The sequence below is a fragment of the Mauremys mutica genome, chromosome 1, assembly GCF_020497125.1.
Source record: "Mauremys mutica isolate MM-2020 ecotype Southern chromosome 1, ASM2049712v1, whole genome shotgun sequence".
Classification (NCBI taxonomy): Eukaryota; Metazoa; Chordata; order Testudines; family Geoemydidae; genus Mauremys; species Mauremys mutica.
Genome location: NC_059072.1, coordinates 165935319 through 165962523, shown reverse-complemented (window position 1 = coordinate 165962523; position 27205 = coordinate 165935319). Strand labels below are relative to the sequence as shown.

The 27205-nt window shown below is 41.6% G+C and overlaps 1 protein-coding gene across 1 annotated transcript in view; it reads left to right on the top strand.

The window, feature by feature from the left end:
- Positions 1-27205, top strand: part of LOC123361683 (ABI family member 3 binding protein) — a 409913-nt gene that overhangs the window by 229274 nt on the left and 153434 nt on the right. Inside the window, exons 5-7 of the mRNA XM_045001759.1 lie at positions 6245-6426; positions 12938-13002; positions 24148-24199. Coding sequence (XP_044857694.1) covers positions 6245-6426; positions 12938-13002; positions 24148-24199 — 299 coding nt within the window. The remainder of the gene's footprint in view (positions 1-6244; positions 6427-12937; positions 13003-24147; positions 24200-27205) is intronic.

Below are 27205 nucleotides of genomic sequence, written 5' to 3'. Positions count from 1 at the left end.
AAATGCTGGCTACTCACAGTCATTTTATGTATTAGGTATATAAAGACTGGGACTAAGCTAAGTATTACATAATAGAGGCCTCAGTCTCCAGTGCTTTGCATCTTGTGGAGTCATTCACATTCTGTGTTCATTGAGTACTAAAGACATGTAAAATGCCTTTTAATCACAATGGAAATGTTTTACACTCTCTTTTCACAGGTGTAGATGACTCCACAGTTTGCAAGGCAGAGGATAATCAGGCCCAAGAAATTTTCTTTGAATGAAGAGGTGGTTTTTGCTCTCTCTTTTTTTTCTTTCTTTTTCTCTTTCAGTGGGTGTTGTGTGCATATTTCCCAGGGCAGAATATCACCCTGCTGATGGGAATTTCAAGAATGATCACTTCCTGGATTTTTAATCACCTATGTATAGGAAGCCCACTTTGAGTAACCTCAGTTATTAAATCAAGATTGGGTGTTTTGTCCAAAGATACGTTCTAGTTCAAAAGGAGTTATTTTGGGGAAGTTCTGTGGCTTGTGCTATAGTGGAGGTCGGATTAGATGATTACAGTGATCCTTTTTGGCCTTGGAGACTATGTACCTGGCTAACATGCTGCTGCTTGCTCTTAGGTTATTTTTTTCTTTACCCTGCTCGTTTTCCTGGTGAGGTCTGTGCATCATCAAGCTGTCAACTGACTGCGACAATACTTCTCTTCTGTTTACAGCTTCTGTATTTTGGACTGTTGCGGTGGCTGGGATTTTTAGGTGCCTGGTTTAGTTGTTCTCTGATGGAATGGAATATCTGTGTAGGTGGAGGGTGAAATGCCTCTACCTTGCCCCCTGCCCTCCCAGGGATCTGCTGAAGTACCCTATTTAGATGCAACCCGTGACCTGCGAAAATACTGTCTATGAGAGATTCATTATTATGGAGCATCAGAAGTGCCATAAAGTACTCAGGTGGAATACAAAATGAGTGAACCCTGAGATGTTTTAAGCACTGTTGACTGCAACAGAAATGGATTTTCTGGACACAAAATACAGTATTTAATGATAAAATGCACCCTCCAAAAATGAAAAACTTATCCCAGAGTTGTGAATCTAGCAACTGTGGGCAGGCAAATATAGACAGATTTTTAAACAGTAACAAACCTGCTCTGAAATAAACTCTCACCTAGTATGTCTCTTTTTGAAAGCCCTGATTAAGGGGATGGGGGATGTCTTCTTGCTGATTACAAATAAAACCAGACTTGGCAACAGTGGTTGAAGTCTTATCTTCATATTTTACAGGTTCAGACAGGGAAGAGTCAGGAATTTGAGACAACTACAGTAATGTTTTGCTTGAATTATCCATTGCTGATTGCTTTGTATTGGGGACAGCAGCATGTGTTCTCTTACATACACCCACCACCAAGGGCTGATGGTCGGCTTTACTCTGAGAAATACTGAGGTGTGCCGGTAGTTAAGTTTGCTGCATATACTTAGCTGTTAAATACTGATAACTTTCTACTTTTTTCCTTTTAAAAAATGATTTACTGATTGCGTTCCCTCCACCCCAATTAATCTAAGAATCTTTTATTTTGAAGGGAGGAGGGAATTTCCATAGGGATGTATTTAAAATACAAACCCAAAATTCTTACTATTGGGGGTGAGGGGAAGTGTGTGTGTGTGTGTGGTGGGGGAGGGGAAATGGCATGCTGCAAAACAATCAGTAATATATTTCTCTATGTATGTACCCTATGTATTACCTACTCTTTGGCCCATTGTTCCTGCTTAAGGGGTAGGAATAACGTGGGGTGTTGGGGCTGTGTATAGGCAGCAACGCTTCATCTGTGTGGCTGCACAGGTGTAGGTGCACTCCACGCACACTTTCCTGTGGACACCCCCCCATTACACCCCCTCATCCTATCAATCCCTCTGGACCCAGTGCTTAATCTGTGCCAGGGTTTACCAGGGCTAAGCCCCAGCACCTCTAGGCTTGGCAGCTGATAGCTCTGGCACCTCTGGGCTTGCCGTTTAAGTTATGAATTTTAAAAAATTGTTTGAGCCTTGGCACCTAATTGCTTGAGCCCCACTTAATTTCGTTACAAATTAAGCATGTGGATCTGCAGTGTGGTCTCCCCATATCTTTCCAAAAAGACACAATCTGGGTTGTTAACTTCTGTTGGAAATTCCAGTGCAAAAGCTGTAGGTTTTCTCTATGCATGTGTGAATATCAGTGGCACAAGGAAATTCATACAAGTCTAATTTTATTGCACACGTGCCTTTTAATTGTGGTTGCTGATTGCCTGATTTTAGCTAAAACAAAAAAAATTGTTGAGGGAGGGGTAAAAAGATGAAGGAAAGAAATGAAAATGACAATTAAATCTTTGATACTGGGGCTGCCATCTCTATCCTGTCGGGGCTAGGGAATAATTTAAGCAGCAAGGGTTCCTGGGTGAAGGGCACAGGACCAACAGAGATGGAGAAAAGTGGGAAATCCTTTCCCCCATTCTAAGAAAGTTTCTGCTGCTACAAGGGAGCAATGATTGTGCCTGGTAGTTCCTTTGAAGCCACCCTATTAATCTGACTGCTACTCTCTCTCCAGTTCCGATGGCTGATTTCATGAACATCATATGTGAAAAGGAAGCCCCCAGGCCACAAGAACAGCAGATGGCAGTGGTGGCCTTCTTTGTCAACCAATTTCTTAAGTCAAAAACACTAGGGACTGGTGAGGGACAGTTATTCCAACCCTCTCTGGCAGTGACTCCCCTCCCTTTACTTTTAAACACATTGGGCCAAAATGTGTGTGGGGCAATCAAGTCAGTGTACCCATTAGGAGTCTCCTCCCCTCTGGTGAGTTAACTTGCTGTGTGTTCTGTCTGTACCGTTAAAGGAAGAAAGGATGGTCCAGTGGTTGGAGTGTTACCATAAGACTGGGTTCAATTCCCTGTTCTTCTACTGCCTTCCTGTGTGACCTTGGGCAAGTCACTTAGTCTCTCTATGGCCCATCTGTAAAATGAGGATAGTAGCACTTCCCTACTTCACAGAGGTGTTGCGAGGATAGGGTGACCAGATGTCCCTATTTTTTAGGGACAGTCCCGATATTTGGGGCTTTTTCTTATATAGGCTCCTATTATCCCCCTACTCCCATTCCGATTTTTCACACTTGCTATCTGGTCACCCTATGTTAAAAATTATGAGGTATTAGATACTGTGGTGATGGGGATCATATGAGTACCATAGATAGCTACTAGTGTTTTAAATGTTCTAAAGATGAAAATAGCATTTGATCTATAAACTATGGTGGGAGTAAAAGACAGCAAATGAGTTGCAGGGAATAGAAAATAAATATCACTAGGTCTTTCTAAAATTTGAAAATACATAAACAATTTTACTTTATCCTTACTGTTTTTCATTCAGGGATTTCAAAGTGCTGTGCAAACATAAATTAAATGTCTCAACAGCCCAATATGAAGTGTTTGTTATAGCTAAGGCTACGATTTTAATATGATGGTCACAGAAAGCATGGCTTTAAATTATTTCTGTGAACTCTTGAAAGTGGTTTGGAGACCGAGCCCATCCAGCACTCACCCCACAGCTGCATGTCTCGTCCCATGAGGCTGGACCTAGCTCCACACTGCAGGCATTGTGACCTAGCACCAATCCGGTTAGGTACGTCCATCCCTCTTCAGGGTGGACATGAATAATACTGTATCCAGTGCAAGAGAAATTTAGGAGAATTTAAGAATTTGAATTTGATGAGGATCTGGGATTTCCCCTCTTGTCTAACAAAAAGTGTCAAGGTATCTAATAACCACAAGCAGTCATGATCGTATTTGTACAACAAATAGGAATATATTTTAGTTGCTAAACTTGTCAGTGAACTGTATCTAACTCTCACTCCTATCATGAATCCCGCCCACAATTTGCCATCCTGTAGACTAGTGCTTCTCAAAGTCGGGTCGCCGCTTGTTCAGGGAAAGCCCTTGGCAGTCCGGGCCGGTTTGTTTACCTGCCACATCCGCAGGGTTTGGCCAATCGCGGCTCCCACTGGCCGCGGTTCGCCGCTCCAGGCCAATGGGGGCTGTGGGAAGCGGCGCGGGCTGAGGGATGTGCTGGCTGCCCTTCCTCCAGCCCCCATTGGCCTGGAGCGGCGAACCGCGGCCAGTGGGAGCTGCGATCAGCCGAACCTGCGGATGCGGCAGGTAAACAAACCGGCCCGGACCACTAGGGGCTTTCCCTGAACAAGCAGCACACCTGCTTTGAGAAGCACTGCTGTAGACAGGAAACTAGCTGGCAGTTTGCAAAGGTTTGTAATATGACATGCCATCAGGAGACCTAAATTCCCAAGCCCATTTAAATCTGTTGAAAAAATATTAAGTGTGCAGGATAAACACACAGAAAAAGTCAACCCAGCTCCTTAAAGTTGTGAAGGAAACTTCACAAAACTTTGAAATGCAGCTTGCCTTTGGGTGTATTTTAGTAATGAAATAGAACGTTCACTGGGTTCAGCAGCCACCTTTTACAACAGGGGTAGGCAACCTATGGCACGTGTGCCGAAGGCGGCACGCAAGCTGATTTTCAGTGGCACTCACGCTGCCCGGCTCCTGGCCACTGTTCCGGGGGGCTCTGCATTTTAATTTTAAATGAAGTTTCTCTAACATTTTAAAAACTTTATTTACTTTACATACAATAGTAGTTTAGTTATATATTATAGACTTATAGAAAGAGACCTTCTAAAAACATTAAAATATATTACTGGCACGCGAAACCTTAAATTAGAGTGAATAAATGAAGACTTGGTACACCACTTCTGAAAGGTTGCCGACCCCTGTTTTACAACAATCCCAGCTACAACCACTCTGCTGTAAAATTAGCATGGGTGGGTTCATGCCTTGGCTGTGTTATGTTAGGCCTATGAAATAAAGTTAACCGGGATATAATTACTTTAGACTTTTGCAGTAGATTAAAGAGCAATTTGTATTGTTTTCCTAAGGCTCCTTTCTTCCTGTGATCTCCCTCCCACCTTTCTTCATACACAATTTATGGATCAAACCTCCTTAATTAAATAAAAAATCAGATCTGTCTGTCTTTTTTTTTAGTGATTTCTGAGTGATTCTTTGTCATGTAGGGAAAATATTTTTAATATGTCCTTAAGTTCCTTCTGAAGTCTTTCTTTAAGTGAAGAAAAATACCACTGGACAGAACGTATGCCTTTTCTGTTGATGAAAATGTTAGACAGATGAGGAAATTAAACTTATTTATTTATGGTATGTCTAACAAGTTTCAGCAGTACTTCAGTTAAAATGCTGCCAAATATCTTTGCATTCCCCCACAAACCTTGGCAGTAATGTAGTGTGTATATTAAATATGAGAAGCTATGGCAGGCCATGTGAGTTTTGTTCCACATTTTTGATCGTTTATATTACGGTGACTCATACTCATTAACATCAGGATGGTGGATTGGGTAGGGGGGAATCTGGCAAATCCTACTGGAATATGTTTTTAATTTCAAAGTTCCTCCTACCTTCCTCCCTGCATACTAAATTGTAGACTGCAGAAGGTAATGCCTCAGTTTCCCCTTTTGTAAAGTGTGTGCAATAATATTGAACTTTACATTCAAGCTCTCTGAGATCCTTGGATGAAAGATATGTAAGCCTAAATTATTATTTATTTACTATACTTTATCTTTCTTAAAAATACGTAGGGCCAGATTCTCTGCTGCACTCAGGATCTTCTTGTGGGGAGAGAGGGATTGCGAGGAGTTGCTTGTGCCTCCCTGATTCCAAGGGCCAGTAGCGCACCTCGTTCTGGCATCCTTTAGAGAGCACCACAGGGGCTGTATACAGTAAGCCTGCTGGCTATAGCAACAAAGGGGCTTGTCCAAAAGAGGAGAATAGTTACGCACATTAACACTCTAGCTACACTCACTCCTACTCCCAGTGCACCCCCTCTGCTGGGAGATGCAGGGTCGGGAGGGTGTTTACATAGAAAGTGCCCAAGCTGGCTCTACCCCAGCTTGGGAGATACAGTGGCTTTCCCAGCATCTTTGTGCTGCTTTGGTGACTCAAAGGGGCTAGAAAAACAAGAGAACTGGCTTTTTGTATAGAAAATCTTTCCAGATTTTCAAGAAATTTCATACCACTTTCTCTAGAAACCCACAAGGAAAACCTTCTCTGATCCCAAATTATATAGATATACGAAAGAGTGGAATACATTATTTTAAGAAAATATTCATTTGAATTGGTTTCCTCTTTGTGAAGAATTGTTCTTTCATTTCTGTTGAACAGATTTTATACAGTTCGCTACAGGGAAAAGGATAAAAGCAAGAATTGGGGTTTTCAGCTTTGTCCAACTACGGAGACAGTAGTGGAGAATCTGAAGCCCAACACGCCTTATGAATTTGGAGTGAAAGACAACACAGAAGATGGGATTTGGAGCAAGATTTTCAATCATAAAACCATCCTATTTAGTAAGTACTTAGCAGTATTTCCTTGAACTTACAAATATCTAATTTGTCAGCAAACTTTCTTTTATTCTTTTAAAGTAATCTATTATAGACCAGTTCATTGGCATGTTGGGTAGTCGGTCATGTGAATAAATTCCAGCTCTGTCTATAGCATATTTTATAGGAATCTGTAAAACTTGAAATACTGCTTAAAAGGCTGTTAGCTACCTAATTGAAACATTTTCCATTCAAGTTACAAACAACATAAGAAAATGTTGCAAGTCACCATAATTGGAACAGTGATGGGACTGGAGCAATTTTAAGTATTGCCCGTGTCCGGCTGCACTGTTGGCTGGAGTCAGCCTTGCTCCGTATGCCATTAATGGGAATTTCACTATTTATTTCAGCTGGAGCAGGAGCAGGCTCCTAGTCTGAGTATTTTCGTACTTCTTTATACTTATTGATTTCAAATTGGTAGTAAGTTGGGCAGGGACTGAGTTTTTGTTCTGTGTTTGTACAGTACCTGGTATAACGGGGTCCTGGTCTTTGACTGGGGCTGTTAGGCACTATTGCAGTACAAATAGTAGTAGTAATAATAAAGTTGAATTCTGACTCACAAGTAGTTCTCCCTTCAGTGAAACATCCTTTCAGTGCTCTGGTGAAAACTTACTCTGATTTGGCCAAATGAAGCGACTTTGCAAAGTGCACTTATGTATGTGCACTCATGTGCTTTCTCTGTATCTCTCAAATGTATCTTTAGTCAGATTTTCATAGAGACAGCAATTTTTCTGATGAAAAAACACCAAGTCAAGAAATCCCCTAACAGCTCTACCACTGAAGCAGCCTTGTATCACTCTGATCTGGGAGTATTCCCCTAGGGTTAAATCTCCCCCTTTTGAGTCTCTTGTGACTCTGAACCAGTGTAAAAGGACTGTGGAGCATTCTGTGGAATCTGGCCTACTGCTTTCTCTGTAGGATCCCTGCCAAACTCAGTGCATAGGATGGATAGCACTCAGTAAATGAGGGAAGTAGCTCAATATTTCTTTTGATCTCCTTCATTTGATGGGTTGCAATATGACTTACTGCACACCATTCAAACCCTGAACACAAAGGGTTTGGGTTTTTTTGTTTTTTAATTTCTTCATGGCTTTTCAATGGTTGTCATCACGGTAATGTTTAAGCCTCACAAACATTGACTAATTTATTTTTGCAATACCGCTGTAAAGTAGGGAGTTGGTGTTACGCCTGTTTTATAGTGAACAACTGTCAAATAGTAACGACTCTCTGTTGACTTGGGCAGGCTTTGAGCCACCAACCTAGGACTCTTCTCCCAAATCTTATTTCACTGGACTATGCAAGTTCCCAACAAAAAGCACATCTGAGGGAAGTTTTCAAATAGATTTTCTCTTTATTTGAATAAATCCCAGTTGATGAATAATTGCACAGCTGATTATATGAACATCTGTTGCACAATAGCTTTCATTTTATACTGGAAAAGAAAGCAAGTCAAATTTTGAAAAAAAAATATTTTTTTGCAAACATTTGTTTAAATAAACCTGCTTTGCAGGCATTCACAGCCCCTTTTAATTCACTTTCCACAAACATTTATATAAGTGAATTTCTGATTGAAGTACTGTTTGTGTAAAGAGAGAATGTCGTGAACATTCGTGGCAATATGTACTCAGTATTTCTATTTCAACTGGAAACAGGAAGAATAGAAAGCTTATTTATGTAAGATTTTTTCAATCCAATTTTTGGATGAGATTCAGAAAAATATTGGGCTTCAATTTCAAAGTGTGGCCAAGTTAAAGCTTGGCATGGCTCAGGACAGGGCGGGGGCGGGAAATGTGGGGTGGCTTTCCATCCTGGATGGGGACTGTACTGACTCAGCATAATTTAAAGCAGCCCCAGAAACTCTTCTAACTTACAGCAGCCTGTAGTAGTCCCATCTCTACAGCATGGGCTGTGAGGGGGAGCACGGGAGGGCCTTTCTTCCGTCTCTGCATTACCCTGGGGAACCCCATATGTCAAGGGTATTCCCAGATGCCTGCTTCTGCTGAATTTCTAAGGATCCCCAAACACTGTGGGATCTTTATTAATGAAAGAGAGGAGCTAATGGGCAAATACTCAGAGATGTGTGAGCAATTTGAAGCCAGTAGAAGTTCAGCATGATCAGTATCTGTCCCCAGTATCTCTAAAGACTCCACATTATAATGTCTGGAGTGTTGATATTTGCCCACCAACAGTATTTATTTAATTTGCTGTACTGTACATAGCACATATCTGAATGATGTTTGGGCAGCTTCCTTTTATACCCACTGACCATTTCCTGTATGCAGGGAGAGACGGACGTTTGCACTTGGTTTCAGAGACTGATTTGGGGCTGATGTTTGGGATTTTTTTAATCAAAAGTTGTATTTGATTTGAGTTTTAGGGAAAGAAATCCTAACGTATACTCCATGGACTCCACTGTAGCAGCTAATTATCAGGGAGTTGTCATTGCTGTTGCTCTCTGCGGACTAGAACCCCATAATAGCAAGAAACCCGAGTCATGTAGGAGCCTTTTCAGTGATGTGCTGAGTTAACTACTATCAAAACAAAACTCTGGGGACTACATAACCCTTTGGGGACAGAGAAAAGTTAACTAGCCAAATCCAGTTTTCAATTCATAGTTGATGGTGGAAAAGGAATTGCAAGTGACCAATATATTTTTAAGTAAAGTTTATTAAAAACGATGACCATAGGTTATTTTTGTCAATACATTTGAAATCATGACTCAAATTACCATCAAGCAGTTTAAATAGTTAATGGTCCAAATGTAAGTTGAGTGAACATTTAATATATGTGAGATGATGTTTTTGGAAGAAAGTTCTAATAAAAATACATTGCTTTGGAGTCCACTTTGACCTCAGGACAATGGATAGATTTCATAGGAGCTTTTCTTAATGTCACGATAGCCAGAGCTTGCTTACTTATGGACAGATTTGTGAACCTAAAAAAACAGGTTTCAGTAGTTCAGGTAAGTACTCAAATCTTGGCGAGAAATTGTCTCCAACTATTAGGACGTACATCATCTTGTACCTTTGTAACCCAATGTGCCAGGTTACATCTTGAGTGCTTCTAGGGATGGCTCAGGACAGTTTATATACTGAACACGCAGTCTAGACAATCAGTTGTCTGTTCTCTGTCAGGTTCTGGATTTTTGGTGGAAGGACCCCTCCAAAGTCTGTGAGGGAGTTCCTTTCATTCAACCTCCTCCTACGATTGTTATAACATCAGATGCATCCCTCTTTGTATGGGGAGCTCATCTAGGGTCACACGTCATCTAAGGCAAATGTCTTCTCAAGAGCATCTTCTTCACATCAACCTTCTAGAATTGAGAGCAGTCAGAAATGCTTGCTCTCATTTCCTTCCACTGATCAGAGCCAAATCTGTCACGGTCATGACCTTGACAATACCCAATCTACATTAATTGTCAAGGCAGAGCACACTCTCCCTTGCATGTGCCGAAGCATTAAAACGCTGGAGTTGGAGGAGACCCAACCAAATAATCATCTCATCTTCTTACCTCCTGGGTAAACAGAACACCACAGATTATAACGTCACTGGGCACTTCTCCCAGAATTACAAATGGGAATTGGCCTCACAAGTCTTAAACAGCATATTTCTAACCTGGAGGGTGTTCCAGAAATGGATCTCTTTGCCATGCTATCAACAAAAAGGTGAAAAATATTGTTTAAGAGGGGAATTCTAGCCTCAATTACTAGTAGATGCCTTCCTTATTTCATGGGTCAAGGGCCTTTTTTATGCATACTCACCAACATCGTTGTTCTTGAAGGTACTGAACAAGATCAAGAAGGACAAGGACAAGGTCATTTTATTTGCACTGGCTTGGTTGAAACTGATTTGGTATCCTAACCAGATTTAGCTCACTTCCCATCCACCACTGATACTTCTGATCAGATGCTACCTGTTGCCCCCGATGCTGGTCAGACGCTTCATCTCAAACTGGAACTTCTGTAATTCCAGGTGGTTCTTAGATGGTTCTCGGGAATAGAGATTTCCTGTTCAACAAGTATTGTTCTATAGCAGGAAAGCATCTACACAAAGTACTTATCTTCAGAAAGGGAAGAGATTTCACCATTGGTGTACCTATCAACAAGTTTCTCCTGTTCTCTCTCCTCTTTCCACTGTCCTGGACTACCTGATGGAATTTAAAAGATCAGGTCTTGTTATGAATTCCTTCAAGATTCCTTTGGCTGCTATAGCAGCCTTTCACTCATCTATGGAAGGTTTTTCAATTTTTGCTCACCCCAAAATGTCAAGGTTCCTCAAAGGACAGATGAATATTTTCCCAGAGATTAGGGAACCTGCCCCTATATGGTTCTTGAACTTCATCCTTAATTGCCTTCAGCTACATGTTTGTTGCTTCACCTATTCATGAAAATAGCTTTCTTGATAGCCATCACTTTCCCCCCCCAAAAAAAGTTTTAATGGGGGTTTTAATGGCAGATCACCTCCTTTATGATGTTTTTCAAGGAAAAAGTCTTGTTATGACCACATCCTAAATTTCAACCTTAAGTGTCTTCTGAATTTCATATTAATCAAACCAGTCATCTTCCATTTTTTCCCCCTGAAACCACATCAGACTAGGCAGGAAGCGGTCTTCGATGCCTTCAGTGTCAGAAGGGCATTAATCTTCTATCTGGAAACAACCAAAAGATTCAGCAAGTCTCCCCAACTGTTTGTTTCAATTGCAGACAGATCCAAAGGATCCACAGTCTCTCCTGAAAGATTCTTGGGGTGGATCTCTGAGTGTATTATCTAGTGTTATGAGTGTGTCAGCATTCAGCCTCCCTATACACTGTTAGACCATTGTGCAAGATGTCAGTCTACTTCTATGACATTACTCAAGGATGTCCCAGTCTCTGAAATTTGCAGAGCTATCCTTCCCCTCTGCTTCTGAGCATAGGTGCTAGCTCTGTGGGTGCTCAGAGGCTCAAAAACCCATAGAGAAAAAATAGGGAGTGCGAAGCACCCACAGGACTGGCTGGGGCTGCTGCTCTGGCTGCCCTGAGGCTGGCCGCCAATCAGCTATTCACCAGCTGGCCCTGCACCCCCATCAGCTGTTGAGCGGGGCTGTCCCCCCATTCACTGTTAAGCAGGGCTCCCCCACCGCTCGCTCCTCTCTGCCACCTCCCCCTCACTGCCCTTAAGGCAGGAGGGGGCAGAAAGGAACGAGCAGCAGGTGGGAGGCGCTCAGGGAAGGAGCGTCAGGGGAGGGGGCGGATCTGGGTGGGCTCTGGGAGGTGGAATCAGTGTGGGGCACCCACAGCAAAACCAAAAGTCAGTGCCTATGTTTCTGAGTTTCCTTTGCAGGACTTTGTGGTAGAGAAGGCCCTGAGAGAAGCTTGCTCATACAGGTCTTTATATCCACAGTATGGGGCATGAAGATGCGTAGAGTGCATGTGCGGGCCGACTGGGCACTGCTACTGTGTGAGACTGTTCAACTCAGTAGCTCTCTGAGGATCAGACCTAATTTATATGGCTTTGCATGTTTGAAGTTGTTTTCTATTGTTCGTCTCTTTGGGGTCCAATACTGATCACACACATTATCACATGTAACTTTATTCTCAATGTAGGCTCATTAGCATCAAAGGGCCTATACATGTAGGGGAAAGTTTGGGCCGCAGTTACTGTTTGGAGGAACAGGGCCTCGGAGTCTAAGGGTAGGTCTATACTTACCTGCCGGGTCAACGCGTAGTGTTCGACTTCTCGGAGTTCGAACTATCACGTCTAATCTAGACATGATAGTTCGAACTCCGAAAGTGCTCCCGTCGACTCCGGAACTCCACCACCGCGAACGGCAGTGGCGGAGTCAACGGGGGAGCCACGGACTTCGATCCTGCGGCGTCTGGACAGGTAAGAAGTTCGAACTAAGTAGCTGAAGTTGTGTACCTTAGTTCAACCCCCCACCCTAGTGTAGACCAGGCCTAAGGGCCAAATTTTTAAAGGAATATACATGCCTGCTGAGATTATTAAAAGCATCTAAGTGCCTAACACTCACTGATTTCAGTGGGATTTAATCATCTAGATGCTTTTGAAAATCCCAGTAGGTGCCTAAATACCATTAAAAATCTGGCCCTGAGATCCTGAGGAAAAGGGATTGTTTCTCCTCTGTATTTACAGTAGCAGAACAGTGTCAGCCAGCGACCAATAAATAATATTTTAAATACTTAATGATAGCAAATTCCAGCAGCTCACCCTGCCCTTTTCCCTCCTTCCACTCTTCCTGTACATACACCCAGTCAGGTATAATTAAAAGAACACCTTGTTTTCATCATTAACAATACGAATTTTAAAACCCAGTTGCAGAAAGAGTGAAATAAGCTATGGTAGGTTGACAGAAGGCACAATTCTTGCTACCTTCATAGCCATTGAAAAATAATCTGGAAAAAACTTAATTATTATTTTGCTTTATCTTGAAGAATGTGAATAATAGTTCTCTGTGTTTATTTCTTTCCTGTTAAATCAGATAAAAACAAAGAAAATGGACAGCTCCAGAATACCTACAAGGTCATACCTAATATCCAAACACAGGTATGAAAAAGAATATCATATTCGCAATGAAGTCTTGTGTTTTGTAATGTCAGATTTTTCTTCTCCCTTAGGTGCTGTAAATGGGATGAGGAGAATGTGGCAGCAGGATTGTAATATTGGAAAATCATTAAAGCCTCTTAATCAAAACTTGATATCTAAAATCCAAACACTGTATTTAAATACGCATAATTTTTATGTGTGCATTGACTGCTGAGACATACAGCACCCTGATTTAAAAGGGACAGAACTGAAAGTTTCAGTATGTGAGTTCTAGACTTTGGAATTTGCTTCCCCCTTGGTCCAACAGTGCTTGAGTTTGCTGACCTGCAAGGCCTACCTACATTTTCTTGTGCTTTTCATGCAGTGGTGGGGGTATAATTGAGGCATATGGGGAAGGATTTGTTTTGTGATGGGTTGTGCAGGGCCTTCTTTTGGGTATCCTTTGATATGATATTGAGCTTATCTGTCCATCTGTGTGTTCTATAAATACTGTAAGGGGTTTAGAGTTTTATAGCCTGATCTTCCAAGCATATATTCAAGTGAGTTGTCCCATATAATTCAATATGACTTCTCACATGGGAAGTTGCTTGTGTATAATTGTTACAGGATCAGAGTGGCTGGGAAGGACTCATAGCTTTCTCATTTAGATAATTAGGAAATCCCAATATCTTTACAGATGTCTAGATATGAGGAGTTAAAATTGTTCTGCTAGTGTGTTTGCAGAATTTTCATGTGAATCAAAATCAGTATTTAGTATTTTTCCATATATCTTTTATTTGGCCTTTGTGAAAGCAGCCAGCAAATGTGGATGTCGCATGTTCATAGATATGCATATAAAAAGATTTTTTTAAAAAAATGATGTGTCTGAGAGACAAATGTAAATGAGGCACAAAAAAGAGCAAAACTTGTAGTTAAATCTGCTTTAGTACCTTTAAAACAGTGTCAAGTAAGCATTGCATCTCAAGACTGTTGAACAATACCCTGTCTTCTGTGACATTCTGTGATATCCCCTATTTTACAAATACAGTAACTACTCACTTAATGGTGTAGTTATGTTCCTGAAAAATGCGACTTTAAGTGAAACGATGTTAAGCTAATCCAATTTCCCCATAAGAATTAATGTAAATGAGGGGGTTAGGTTCCAGGGAATTTTTTTTCACCAGACAAAAAACTATACTATATATACACACACAAACACTATAAGTTTTAAACAAACAATTTAAAACTGGTACACAGTGATGATGATTGTGAAGCTTGGTTGAGGTGGAGGAGTCACAGGGTGGGATATTTCCCTTACTGCTAAATGATGAACAGCAATTAGCTGAGCACTCAAGGATTAACTCACACACTCTACAATGGCAGCGGGAATGGAGGGAGATATGTGCATTTCCCCTTTAAGTATACTGCCTTGTTAATTAGATCAGCTTGCTGAGACTGCAGCTGCTGCAAGCTCCCTCAGCTCCCTCTGTCCTGAGTCCTGGTGTGTGTCCCCTGCTCTATGGAAGATGGGGTAAGCGGGGTGCAGGAGCAGGGGGATGAGGACACCCTGACATTAGCCCCCCTCTTCCTTGCCTCCCCTCCGCACAGCAAGCAGGAGGCTCCTGGGAGCAGCTCCAAGGCAGAGGGCAGGAGCAGCACATGGCAGTGGGGGGAGGGACACAGCTGAACTGCAGGCAGCTGCTGCACAGGGAACTTAGGGGAGTGGGGAGCTGATAGGGGGAGCTAATGGGGGCTACTGGTCCACCCTGATTCCAAGCCCCCACCAGTTAGCTGCAATGGGCTGCAAGCATTAGACAAAGCAGGCGGCTGCCAAATGATGTTAGAAGGGAGCAATACACAACTTTAAACGAGAATGTTCCCTAATTGATCAGCAGCGTAACAACAAAACATTATCCGGGATGACTTTAAGTGAGGAGTTATTGTACTGGTCACTCTGCTGTGAGACACGCTACTGATTTGTAATGAAAATATTCAATACTGATGTGCACACACCATCATTCCCAGTCCAGAGGTACAAAACAAGGATGTTGATCAACTATCAGTTACATCACTCACACATTTACATTGTTTCTCTGCTGTGGAAACTGAAGTAACAGTCATACAACTCATTAGGTGGGGTATGTTTTAATGATGTAACCGCACAATTTCTACAAAGCCAGATTGCTAATGAGTTAGGCCAAAAGTTGTTTTTATTTTGTTCAGAGGCAATAGTCTCATTTTGGAGTGGTTCTGATTTTTCTGCCTTTCAAAGGCTTTATTGCTGCATTTCATGTATAGCAGCCCTGTCATTGTGTATAGTTATTCTTCTGTCTTTCCAACATTTCAACAAAATAGCTTTTGTTTCTTTTGGCAGGTTGACCCAGCAAGTTTGGCTAAGTTTTGGGGCTGGGTGAGGAGCAGTTACAAGGAAGAAAATAAATAAATAATTGTAGGGACAGTCATTCCTTTTCCCTTCATAAACAAGGGGCAGGGAATGTGGTGGAGGCTAGAGAAGAGAGGAAGAAGAGGTAGAAAAAAAAACTTCCTCTTCTAGCTGATTAAAATCCAGGAGTTATATAATGTCAAGCTGCAATGTGGAGTTCCCTCTAGATTCTCTGCCCAACAGGGAAGGGCTTTTAGCGTCAATCACTTATTTATCTCCAAAGGAAAACATGACTGTTCTCTTAAGGCTTGTCCAGTCAGATTGAATCCAGTGCTGCCATAAGGAAAGTAACGATGTTCTAATGTCTCCCATTTTAAAATTTATGTTAACTTTACCTGGCTTTGGGATATAGGAACATCAGAAAGAAGTAAACAGCAGCTGCTAAAAGCTGTACTGCTTATAAACTCTTTTATACCTTGGACAAAAGTAGATGAGAGGTGCATTGGGTATATGACTACAAATCAAGAGACCTCTCTTCTGACAGTGGCTGCATCACTAACTTTTTGTATCACCTTGAGCTAGTCACTTCTATTTCTTATCTATGTACATTCTTTTAAATGCTTCCATCACTGTAGTATCTGAGCGCCTAAGCTCTCTGTTTTATTTTCTCAGTCTGGAAAATGAGAATAATAATATTTGTCTTACTCACAGGTGTGAGCATCATTTAGTTCATGTTTATAAAGTGGTTTGATAATGTAAAGCTCTATATAAATAGTAGGTATCACTTTGGCACTTAAATACTGTGGTGAAAAAATGCCTTTAAAATGCCTGAAGTAAAAGATACATCAATAGTTGTCAACTCAAAATAAAGGTTTGGTATCTTAGATTCAGAGAGAAAGAGAGAGAGAATCTGTTATGGCAGGCATTGTCAGATGGAGCTGTTACACGTGGTCTTCCAAGTTCTCTTTCTTAGCATGTGAGCAAATGTTCAGTCTTGGGACAACATGTTGTGTTGTTAGTTTTTGTTGTGCATGGTCCTGTATAGAGGCAGAGGTCCTTAAAGAGAGGATGTTCAAGCAGCAGGAGAGTCGGCTCCTTGTCTTGGTCTCTGACTATAGTCAGGTCGTGAGTAGAGTTGCTCTTTGAGAACTGGGTATTGAAGTTACTCTGAAAGACTATCTGAGACACCAGACCTGAAATCTGTTTAAATAAACAAGTTACACTTAGAGTACACCCAGACTTTATGTCACTGATTTCCCCGCTGTTGGGAAGCTGACTTGTGGGGACCTGGACATCTGTTACCACTCAGCAGAGAGAGGATGCTCATGTCAGGATGAAACAGTGGTAGTGGAAGAAGGGACAACAATAGATTTGATTTAAAATAATGCTGGAATTATGTCAGTGCCCACCTGGATTTTAGCCCTGATCCTTCAGGAAACAATGCTCTTAATGGGAGGTCTGATTAAATGAAAATGACAGTGGGTTGGGATCCAGATGTCAGAAGAAGCTGGGCCCAAAGTTATGCAACTAGCAGCTTTAGAGCTACTTTAGCAAGTGAGCATCTGAAAGACCAGATGTCGATAGCAATGGTGCTGGTGGTAAACCTTGCTCACTAGTAATGGGAAAATACTGAGCATTAAGCAAAGAAAATCTTTTGAGTTCCTCAGTAATGACTATGATGTAGACTTCTCCTTGAGTCCACCCCAGGTTGGTATTGAATCAAAGTTGTTACTGGGTGACAGCTGTTTGGTGGCCAGTCTAAAATGAGAATGGTGATCCCAGGCCACTTTTTAGTAGATAAGTGCTCTCACCACAAAAAAATGCCACCTTATCTGGCACAGATTTGGATCCTTGCTTTACTTTTTTAAACTTATTTCTAATTCTTTAAAATATGCTTTTATCTTTGGGTTCAAAATTAAAACAATAAAAGACCAGTTATCAATTTTTTTCAGCTAAAGGCACAGACTTTTACATGCTCAACATGATTTGCATATGGTACAGTGCCTAACACAATGAAGCCCCAATTTTGACTTGACTAGAGACTGGCATATCAATGAACAACAACAGTTAAAAATCAAACAGTGATAGCAAATTGTTTATTTTCTTGTGTAAGGTTCTGGACTCATGGTTACAGTCATTTTAGTATATAAATCTGAGTGTTTTTTGTCAATTAAAAATAAAAAATCACAGGAATATACAAATCTGTTTCATAGTAACAACAGCTGGACTCACTAAGCTGACCTTTGTTCACAGCATTGTGGAGAATAAGTTTAAAAAGGTTTACTTGCTAGCTGCTATGCATTGGTATTTTAAATTCTGTACTTTACAGCTGGTTGGCCTTAAAATGTGATGACTAACACTGCTGCTCTAGCCTCTATCACATTTTCCATCTATTGATTGTCTTCTGGATACTGAGATGATCCATGAGGATGTTATACAGAGAGAGGATGTTTAGGAAACATAGTATAAATGATATTGTATGGTCACCTGAGTGGAACCATTGCAGTCTCCTGACAAAAATAGTAGTTTTTTCTGCTTGTCACAGCAAATATTTCAGATTCCAGGAACTTCAGTAGATTCAAAGTAACCCTGAGATTGTCAGTCATACTGGTAAGTCATACATACAGTTCCAATGAAAGGTACATTAACAGTCCCAGAGAGTTTCTGTAGAATCATAGGGTTAGAAGGGACCACAAGGGTCATCTAGTCTAACCACTCTACCAGAATGCATAATTTGTTGTGTCTAAACCATCCAAGACAGATGGTGGTTTTCAAGTGCTTGCTCATGTTGATTCCATTTTAGGTGTGCACGTGCCCACATGCACAGTTGTTGGAGATTTCTGTTTTAGCAGTATCCATAGGGTTGGCTGTAACACCCTCCCTAGAGCGGTGCTCCCATGAGGCAGTATATCAGGCACTGCCGGCCCTGTTCCCTCTCAGTTCCTTCTTACCGCCCATCATGGTTGGTTGGAGTTCCTTGTCTTGCATCACAAGAGCAGTAGCAGTTTTCCTCATAGACTTTGTTCTGTTGGTGGTTGTATATAGTTCATAGTAGTTAGTTATACTGTTAAGTTAGTTAGTAGAGTCCCAGTTGGGACTTTGCCCCAAGCGGGGCAAGCCCCACTTTCCAGACTTCAAGTTGTGTTCGACATGCAGCCAGGCCAGTGCCAATCAGTGATTACCACAACAGTTGTCTCAAGTGTCTGGGAGAGAGCCACAGAAAGGACAAGTGTCATATTTGCAAGAACTTTCACCCTTGGACGCAGAAGGAGTGGGATATCCGCTTGAGGGCCTACTAATGAAGGCTGCTCTTCACCCTGCATCGGAGCCCTCCACCGCAGATCCCATGCTGAGTACATCTGCCTCGGTGCGCAGTGCACCGCCGGCACCGGACTCAGCCCAGCATTGCTCTAGGGTGACCAGATGTCCTAATTTTATAGGGACAATCCCAATTGTTGGGTCTTTTTCTTATATAGGCTCCTATTACCTCCCACCCCCGTCCTGATTTTTCACACTTGCTGTCTGGTCACCCTACCACTCCCCCTCACCGGTGCCGAAGAAGCGGAGTCGCTCAGCACTGAAGGACAGAGGGGCCATGGGAAAAGGACTTGTGTCAGGTCATGCACCCGCTTTGTGGCTTCATGGGGGTACTGCTGTGGTCGGTCCTCCCAGCCCAGCCAGGGGCTCACCTCCCACCCCAGCCAGCGGCTGGGGCTCCCAGCCTATCATGGGGCCTTCAGTGCTGCTGCAGCTTACAGGCCCTCCCTTCAAGCTTCTGGCTTTCTGATCTCTCCTTCTCCTTTCCTGAGAGGTCACATTCCTGGTCGCAGTGACGTCGGCCCACCGAGTATCCAAGAGTCAGGCGATCACCTTGGAGCCACCGTACATGGTCTTCTACAAGGACAAGGTCCAACTGAGACCGCACCCGGCTTTTCTTCCCAAGTTAGTCTCTCAGTTTCCTTAAAGCCAGGACATTTACATACCGCTCTTCTTTCCAAAGCCACATAAGTTTGAGGAGGAGCATAGGCTACGCGCTCTGGACATCAAGAGGGCACTGGTCTTCTACATTGACAGGACCAAGCCATTCCGTAAGTCAACAATTATTTGTCGCTGTGACCGACAGGATGAAAGGTTGCCCGATATCCACTCAAATAATTTCTTCTTAGATCACTGCCTGCATTTGCTTCTGCTATGGCTAAGCGAAGGTGCCACCCCACAGCGATCGTCACCGCCCACTCTACTAGGGCGCAGGCTTTTTAAGCAGCCTTTCTAGCCCATGTGCCAATCCAGGACATCTTTAAAGTGACCACCTGGTTTTCTGTCCATACCTTTATGTCGCACTCTGCACTGACCCAGCAGGCTTGGGACGATGCAGGCTTCGGTAGGACAGTACTACAAGCCACTAAGCTGTGAACTTCGAGCCCACCTCCATGGACACTGCTTGTGAGTCACCTAAAATGGAATCGACGTGATCAAGCACTCAAAGAAGAAAAAACGGTTACCTAGTTTTTCGTAACTGTAGTTCTTTGCGTTGTATTGCTCATGTCCATTCCATTAGCCACCCTTCTGCCCCTCTGTCAGAGTTGCTGGCAAGAAGGAACCGAGAGGGCGCAGGGCCGGTGGTGCCTGATATACCAACACATGAGTGCAGCTCTCCAGAGGGCACCACAGCCAGCCCTACAGATACCGCTAAGGCAGAAATCTCCCAACAACTGTGCACATGGGCACATGCACAGCTAGAATGGAATGGACATGAGCAACACATCTCAAAGAACAACACTTATGAAAAGGTAGGTAACCATTCTTTATTCAGCCTCCAGTGAAGGAGCTTCCACAATCTCCCTAGGCAGTCTGTTCCATTGTCCTACTGACCTTACAGTTAGGAAGCTTTTCCTGAGATTTAATCTAAATCTGCTGTGCTGTAGTTTGAACCCATTGCCTCTTGTCCTGTCCTCCGTGGCAAAAGACAACAACTTTTCTCCATCTCTTTTATAGCAGCCTTTGAAGTATTTGAAGACTGCTATCATATCCCCCCCCCAACCCTCTTAATCTCTTCTTTTCCAAACTAAACATACCCAGTTCCTTCAGCCTTTGCTCATACGGCTTGCATTCCATCTCTTTGATCGTCTCTGTCGCTTGCCTCTGGATCCTTTCCAGTTTCTCTATAGCCTTTCTATACATTGGTGACCAAAACTGGACAGCTAAGGCCTAACCAGCACTGAGTAGAGTGATACTATCACCTTCTGTGACTTGCATGCTATGCCTCTGTTAATGCAACCTAAAATTGCATTTGCTTTTTTTGGCAACAGCATCACATTGCTGACTCATGTTGAGGATATGATCCACCACAACTCCTGGGTCCTTCTTAGCGGGGTTGCTGCTAAGCCAATTTTCCCCCATTCTGTGTTTGTGCATTTGGCTTTTCCTCCCTAAATATAGCATCTTACATCTGTCTTTGTTGAATTTCATTTTGTTGTCTGTAGCCAAGTTGTCCAATTTATCAAGATCCCTCTGAATTTTAGCTCTATCCTCCAAAATATTGGCAACTCCCTTCCCCAGTTTTGTGTTATCTGCGAACTTAATCAGTATGCTCTCTATACCTGCATCCAGGTCATTAATAAAGATGTTAAACAATACCGGACCCAGATGAGATCCCTGTGGAACCCCACTTGAGACCTCCCTCCAATCTAATATCATTCCATTAATAGTTACTTTGTGGTTGTTTAACTAACTATGTATCCACTTCTTGCATTTCTCCAGCTTACTTATTAGAATGTCATGTGGGGCTGTGTCAAAAGCCTTGCTGAAGTCCAGGTGTATTATGTCCACCACATTCCCCAAATCCCCCAAATCAGACAAAGAAGGAAATCAAGCTGGTTTGGCATGATTTGTTCTTAGTAAATTCATGCTGGCTGCTAGTGATTACCCTTCATCCTCCAGGTATTTGAAAATTGAATGTTGTATACATTGCTTTAGTAGCTTCCCAGGTATCGAAGTCAAGCTGACTGGTCTATAGTTCCCTGGCTCCCCTTTTTCGCCTTTTTTAAAGATGGGCAGTATGTTAGCCCTTCTCCAGTCTTTGAGGACCTCTCCTGTTATCCATGAGTTTGTAAATATTATTGCCAGTGGCTCTGAGATTTCTTCAGCTAATTCTATCAGTAATCTAAGGTGAATAGCATCCAGCCCTGATAATTTGAATTCATTCAAATTGGTCAGAAGATCTTTGACATGTTCTTTACTTATTCCAATTTGCATCCCTTTCCCTTTATTATCTATGGTAACTTTGCTTGTTGTCCAGTCAGATGTTATCTTTTATGAGAAGACTGAAGCAAAGTAGGCATTGAGCAGCTCTATCTTCCTATCATCTTCCATTACCAGCTCACCTTCTCCATTGAGCAGTGGACCCATACCATCCTTGATCTTTCTTTTCTGTATGACCATATTTGAAAAACCCCTTCTTGCTGTCTCTAATATTTTTTGCCAGATGTAACTCATTCTTTGCCTTGGGTTTCCTAATTTTGTTGTTATATGCTTGCGCTATTCCCATATATACTTACTTGGTGACATGCCCCTCCTTCCATTTCCTGTATGTATCCCTTTTGGGTTTTAGATGGCTAAAAAGCTCCTTGTGCAGCCACATTGGACTCCTGTGGCTCTTCGTATCTTTCTTTTGTGTCAGAATAGCTTGATGTTGAGCTTCTAGTATTACATTGTTTAATAACTGCCAACCCCCTTTGACTCCTTTTCTTCCTAATAGGTCTTTCAATGGGACCTTGCCTTGTATTTCTCTGAGTCCGTTGAAATCTGCCTTTCTGAAGCCTAGTGTCCTTGTTTTGCTGTTCTCATGTCCTTATTTCCATAGGATCTTGAATTCTGTCAGATCATGATCACTTCCTCCCAAGTCCCGACCGCCTTCACATTCACAATTAATTCATCCCTATTGGTCAAAACTAGGTCCAAAATGGATGACCTTCTAATTGTTTCCTTAACTTTCTGAATCAGAAAATTTATCTCCTACTCACACTAAGGATTTGCAGGACGTATTATGTTTTGCTGCAATAGTCTTCCAACAGATATCAGGGAAGTTAAAATCCCTCATTAATACTAGCTCATGTGTGTTAGCTAATCTTGTTACCTCCTTGTAGAATGACTCATCCGTTTCCTCTTCCTGAATTGGTGGTCAATAGTAGATCCCCACCATAACATCACTGCTGTTCTTTTCCCTGTTATCCACACCTAGAGACTCTCAGCAGGTCTGTCGCTCACTTCCTCTTTGGACCTCGGTGCAAGTGACTACATTGTTGACATACAGCACAACACTTACTCCTTTTTTGCCATACCTATACTTTCAGAACAAGCTATATCCCTCAATGCTGGTACTCCAATCATGAGAGTTGTGCCACCAAGTCTCTATAATGCCAGTTAAGTCATAATTTTCTCCATAAGACTTCCAGATGCTCCCCGCTGCCTATACGCACCATTTCCATCTTTTCTACTTCCAACCTAAGCTAGTTTACTTCCATCTATTTTCTAAGCTGTGAGGCACTTGGAAAACACAAAGAATGCAGCATCTAGATTTAACAACATGAAGCTGGAGATCTGAGTGTACTGGTGACAAAGCAGGCCAAAATATCGTGCTTTCTCCCACAGCAAAGATACAAACAAACTTAAGCTTAAATGAGTGATATTATGAAGTACAGAATAAACCAGTAGCATTAACTGATCCCCACTCATCTGGAAGCAGGACTTTATATGCTATATGTTTAGCCAAAAGAAGTATTTGTATATTGAGTTCTATTCCTCCTTTAAACTCAGACTTCACTGAAAGAGGATTATATTTTATAGCTACAGTTAGTATATGTACATATCTGGCAGTACTTCTGCCTGGTCCCTTTCCAGTCATTGTACTATTGAAATGTTGGCTCCTGTACCTGCATGAGCCAAAGGACGGTCAGGGCTTACTTATGACATAAAGATCTGCAATTTTCTCCATTCTTGCAGGGCCAATTCATGTGCTAAAGATGCTTATTTCCATGGTGCTCAAAAGTCTGTAAAGGATTAGTATGTGGATGGAAACCTTTCTGGATCAAAGACCAGTGTAAGGCAAAAAATATTTGCAATACAAATATAAAAAGCATATAAATTCCTTTCAATTTGGAGCCCCCTTGTGACTGGCCTATTATCACCCTGAGAAATCAGTTGTCGAAATTAAGATGATGCCATTGATAAAGCCCACAGATGCTAACCCCAGTCAAATGCCTTTTACATCCATACTTTACATTGGATGAGAAGTGAACATCTGATCTGGATTTAAAAACAATAAAATAGTCCTGGTTTATGAGAATGGTTTGTGAACTTTTCAGTAACCTTGATCTGAGTTGAAAGTTAGTAACAAAATACACAACTGGGTGATTATTTCTGTTTTGGAGGTTTCGTTGTTATTACTTTGCACAGTTTGATTGTCAAGGTTTCTCTGGTTGTTAAGATGGAGAGATTTGTCTCAAAGAGAACAAAAATTAGAGGATTCCTTAGCAGTAAGACTTTCTGTATTAATGGAGCAAAAGAACTGGCTGTAGCCAAATGAAAGGGATCAAAATGCTTTATAACAGTTCTTGCCATCAAAAATGAAGTGTAACCTTCAGTGATTGGGGCCGGAGCCATGTCCGTTGTTAACTTGGGACAAATGAGGCACTGGATTGAAGCCTTATATTTTCATTACAAAGAAAAATTCAATTACTATTATGGCACAGATCCTAATGCTTATATATTTTTTCTCTTTATAGCTCATACTAAAAGATGGTCCAAAACTTGTCCCTGTTACAATAATCAAACAAGGTAACGTGTGTGTTTTTTCATGTTTTTCCCCCCTTGAACACAGATATCTCACAAAAAAGTATAAAATAAATGAAAAACAGAATACATTTACTATGATTAATACATGCAGAGTCTAGTACCAAAATCAGTGGAACTTCACAATCAAAACTGTGAATTTTTATTACAAAAGTAGTTTAACTATGTTTGCTCTTCATTTTTAAACTGAGCTATTTTGTTGCATCATACACAACTACTTCATTTAATCATTTGCTGAGTTGCTACCAATTCTAGTTTCTGCTAGTGTCTGTCTTTAAGGTTAGCATGTGAAACATACTGATAAAAGTATCCAGGTTTGTCATTCTCTCTGCCTGGCATCCTCTAGCTGCCAGGTATGAAAAGAAGCAATATATGACTTGAGTTAAATTTGTACTATACAGTGAAATATTTACAGTACAGAATCATCAGGGATGGCTCCAGTAATTTCACCGCCCCAAGCACGGTGGCACGCCGCGGGGGGCGCTCTGCCGGTCGCCGGTCCCGTGCTCTGGTGGACCTCCCGCAGGCATGCCTGCGGATGCTCCACCGAAGCCGCGGGACCACCGGAGCCGCCTGCCGCCATCCCGGCGACTGACAGAGCGCCCCCCGCGGCATGCCGCCCCAAGCACGTGCTTGGTGTGCTGGGGCCTGGAGCCGCCCCTGAGAATCATGCACTGATCAGTTCTTCATAAGCTTCAAATTGTATTCCATCCCTCAGTACCTAGTCTTGGGTTTTCTCCATTTGCTGTCCTCCTTCAGTCTTTATTTCTTTTCTTTATATAGGCATCTTCTGTGTGTTTTGAAAATTAGATATTGCTAAGGCTTTACTTTTCTGAATGTTACTTTAAATCTTACAATGCAGAATTTGTTGAGCTGGATATAATCTGTGTACTCTATTCAAACTACAAATCCCCTTCCCTCCAGGCATCCATGCCAATGTGACTACTCTTTGCTACTGTGTATATAGTGTACTCAGGCAGATAACATGCCATTCATGAATTCAACTTCAGACCATGATGTTCTAAAATGTGGTCTGCAGCCTCCCTCATACAGAATCTAGAGGTCTAGCCCTTGGAGACAGCAGGTTCCAGCAATCAATGCCCCATTTTCATCTAAATAGCCTTTAGTTAGTTAAATATGAGCATTGTATGCTAGAGCCTGTAGTCGCTGCACATTGTAGGCGACACTCTACAAGATAGGTGCAGCCTCGAGGCCCCTAATGTGTTGTCAGTGTGGATCACAAAAAAATGTACATTTCTTTTGTATTCTGTTTTCTTGCATAGTGCTGTAGTAAAATCCACAATCAGTATGTCATACGCACTCAGCCATATTCTCTGCCCTGTACACTGCTGGAGGCTTAGAAGGGCAATGTTACAGATATAGAGCTATAGAAGAAATAACCAAGGTTGAGTCAGTGTCGATATTATGTTTCTACTCTTATGAAGAGGCTTGAGTTTATCCAGCCCTAGCTTAGTATTCACATACAAGTGCAAGCACAATTATGACAGTTTTCAGAATATTTCTTCAAGAAGTAATTCACTAAACACAAAAGTTATTAGCCCAGATGTTAGCTTTTTCTGAATTGTCTGTGTGTGTGTGTCGGGGGGGGGGGGGGCGGGGGGAAACAGGCAGAGTTCTTCTTTAGAGTTTTAGATGAGTAAAGGTATTCCCTAAAATTTAACAATGAGTTGGGGACAACTCAAATATTTTTAACATCCAGCTCCAGAGCAGAGGATGTTTAGAAACTTTTTTAAAAAATGCATATGCTTTCAGTGTGCTTTAGGCCAAAATAAAGATGGAGGGAAGGCTTTTAGGAAAGAAATGAAAGTAGCAAATGAAAGCATATCTGGGTATGGGCAGTGCTGTCTTCCATCAGGACTTCAGTGAAGAGTCTCAGCAGAAACTGATAAACAACAGCCAGCTACAGTTCAAGTGGAAGAGAGGAAATACTGGCCTCTGGAAATGTATTTACCAAGAAAATGCTAAGGTTGCACAACTGCATTTCTAGAAAAAATGGGGGAGAGATTTTCCCCCTTCCTTAGTTGTACTTTTACAAAACATAATTATTGTATAGTTGATTTTATTTCTGCAACTTTGAAATAGTGTTGTTTAAAATTGGAAACCCCATTTTTGTTATCCAGTAGTCCTATGTTATATAAGGCTTTCTGTGATTAAAAATCTCATACATCTTGATGTCCTGGGAAGTTCATCGGTCTGGAGATGACTTGTGAGAAATCCTAACATCAAGCGTTTAAATATAAAGTTTTGTGCTATCTTTTCAGTGGTGTCACCTGCAGGGATTTTTAAATGTTCCAACGTGATGAGTCTTCATCACTATGTCAGTGTGTCTCCGCTCCCCTGGGAAGCCTTTAGTATCTGGGCTTTTATAGATTAGTAAAACCCCTATATGGCATGCCTATGACAAATGTGAAATAATATTTCTTGTTAAATTTAGTTTTCTGTAAGTACAAATATTTAGCTTTACCTGTATGGTTTTTAAGTTGAGAAGGATTTAGAAAAATAAATATGTTCCAAATGACTTCTTCCAAATCTTTTATATTTCCAATATGTGTTCCTGGAGAAGAAGTTGTTTTCAGAGATGGCTTCTTGCGCTTGTTTTCCAGATGTTTAAATAATGTCCCTTTTTTTTATTTCAGAGAAATAAAAATTCCACGTGTCCATAAAATAGAGTAGACTGTGGAGTGGGTGTGATTTATTTAATTAATACATACCATATGTGAATAGACTTAAACCAACATGCTCGCCATACATTGGGATTTGAAGCATGCAAAAAATATTTTAAGGGACCAGCTCTTGGAAATTTGAAAATGCTAATTTCCATAGAAACAGAAATACAGGAGCTTATTTAATATGTTCTGAAAATGATTGTCTTTTTCATTTTAGCCAGGAGCTCCCCAAGTCAGACAAATGTTAAACAAACCAATATATAAAGAGGGCAATACATGGACTAAGTACAAATCTCAGGTTTAT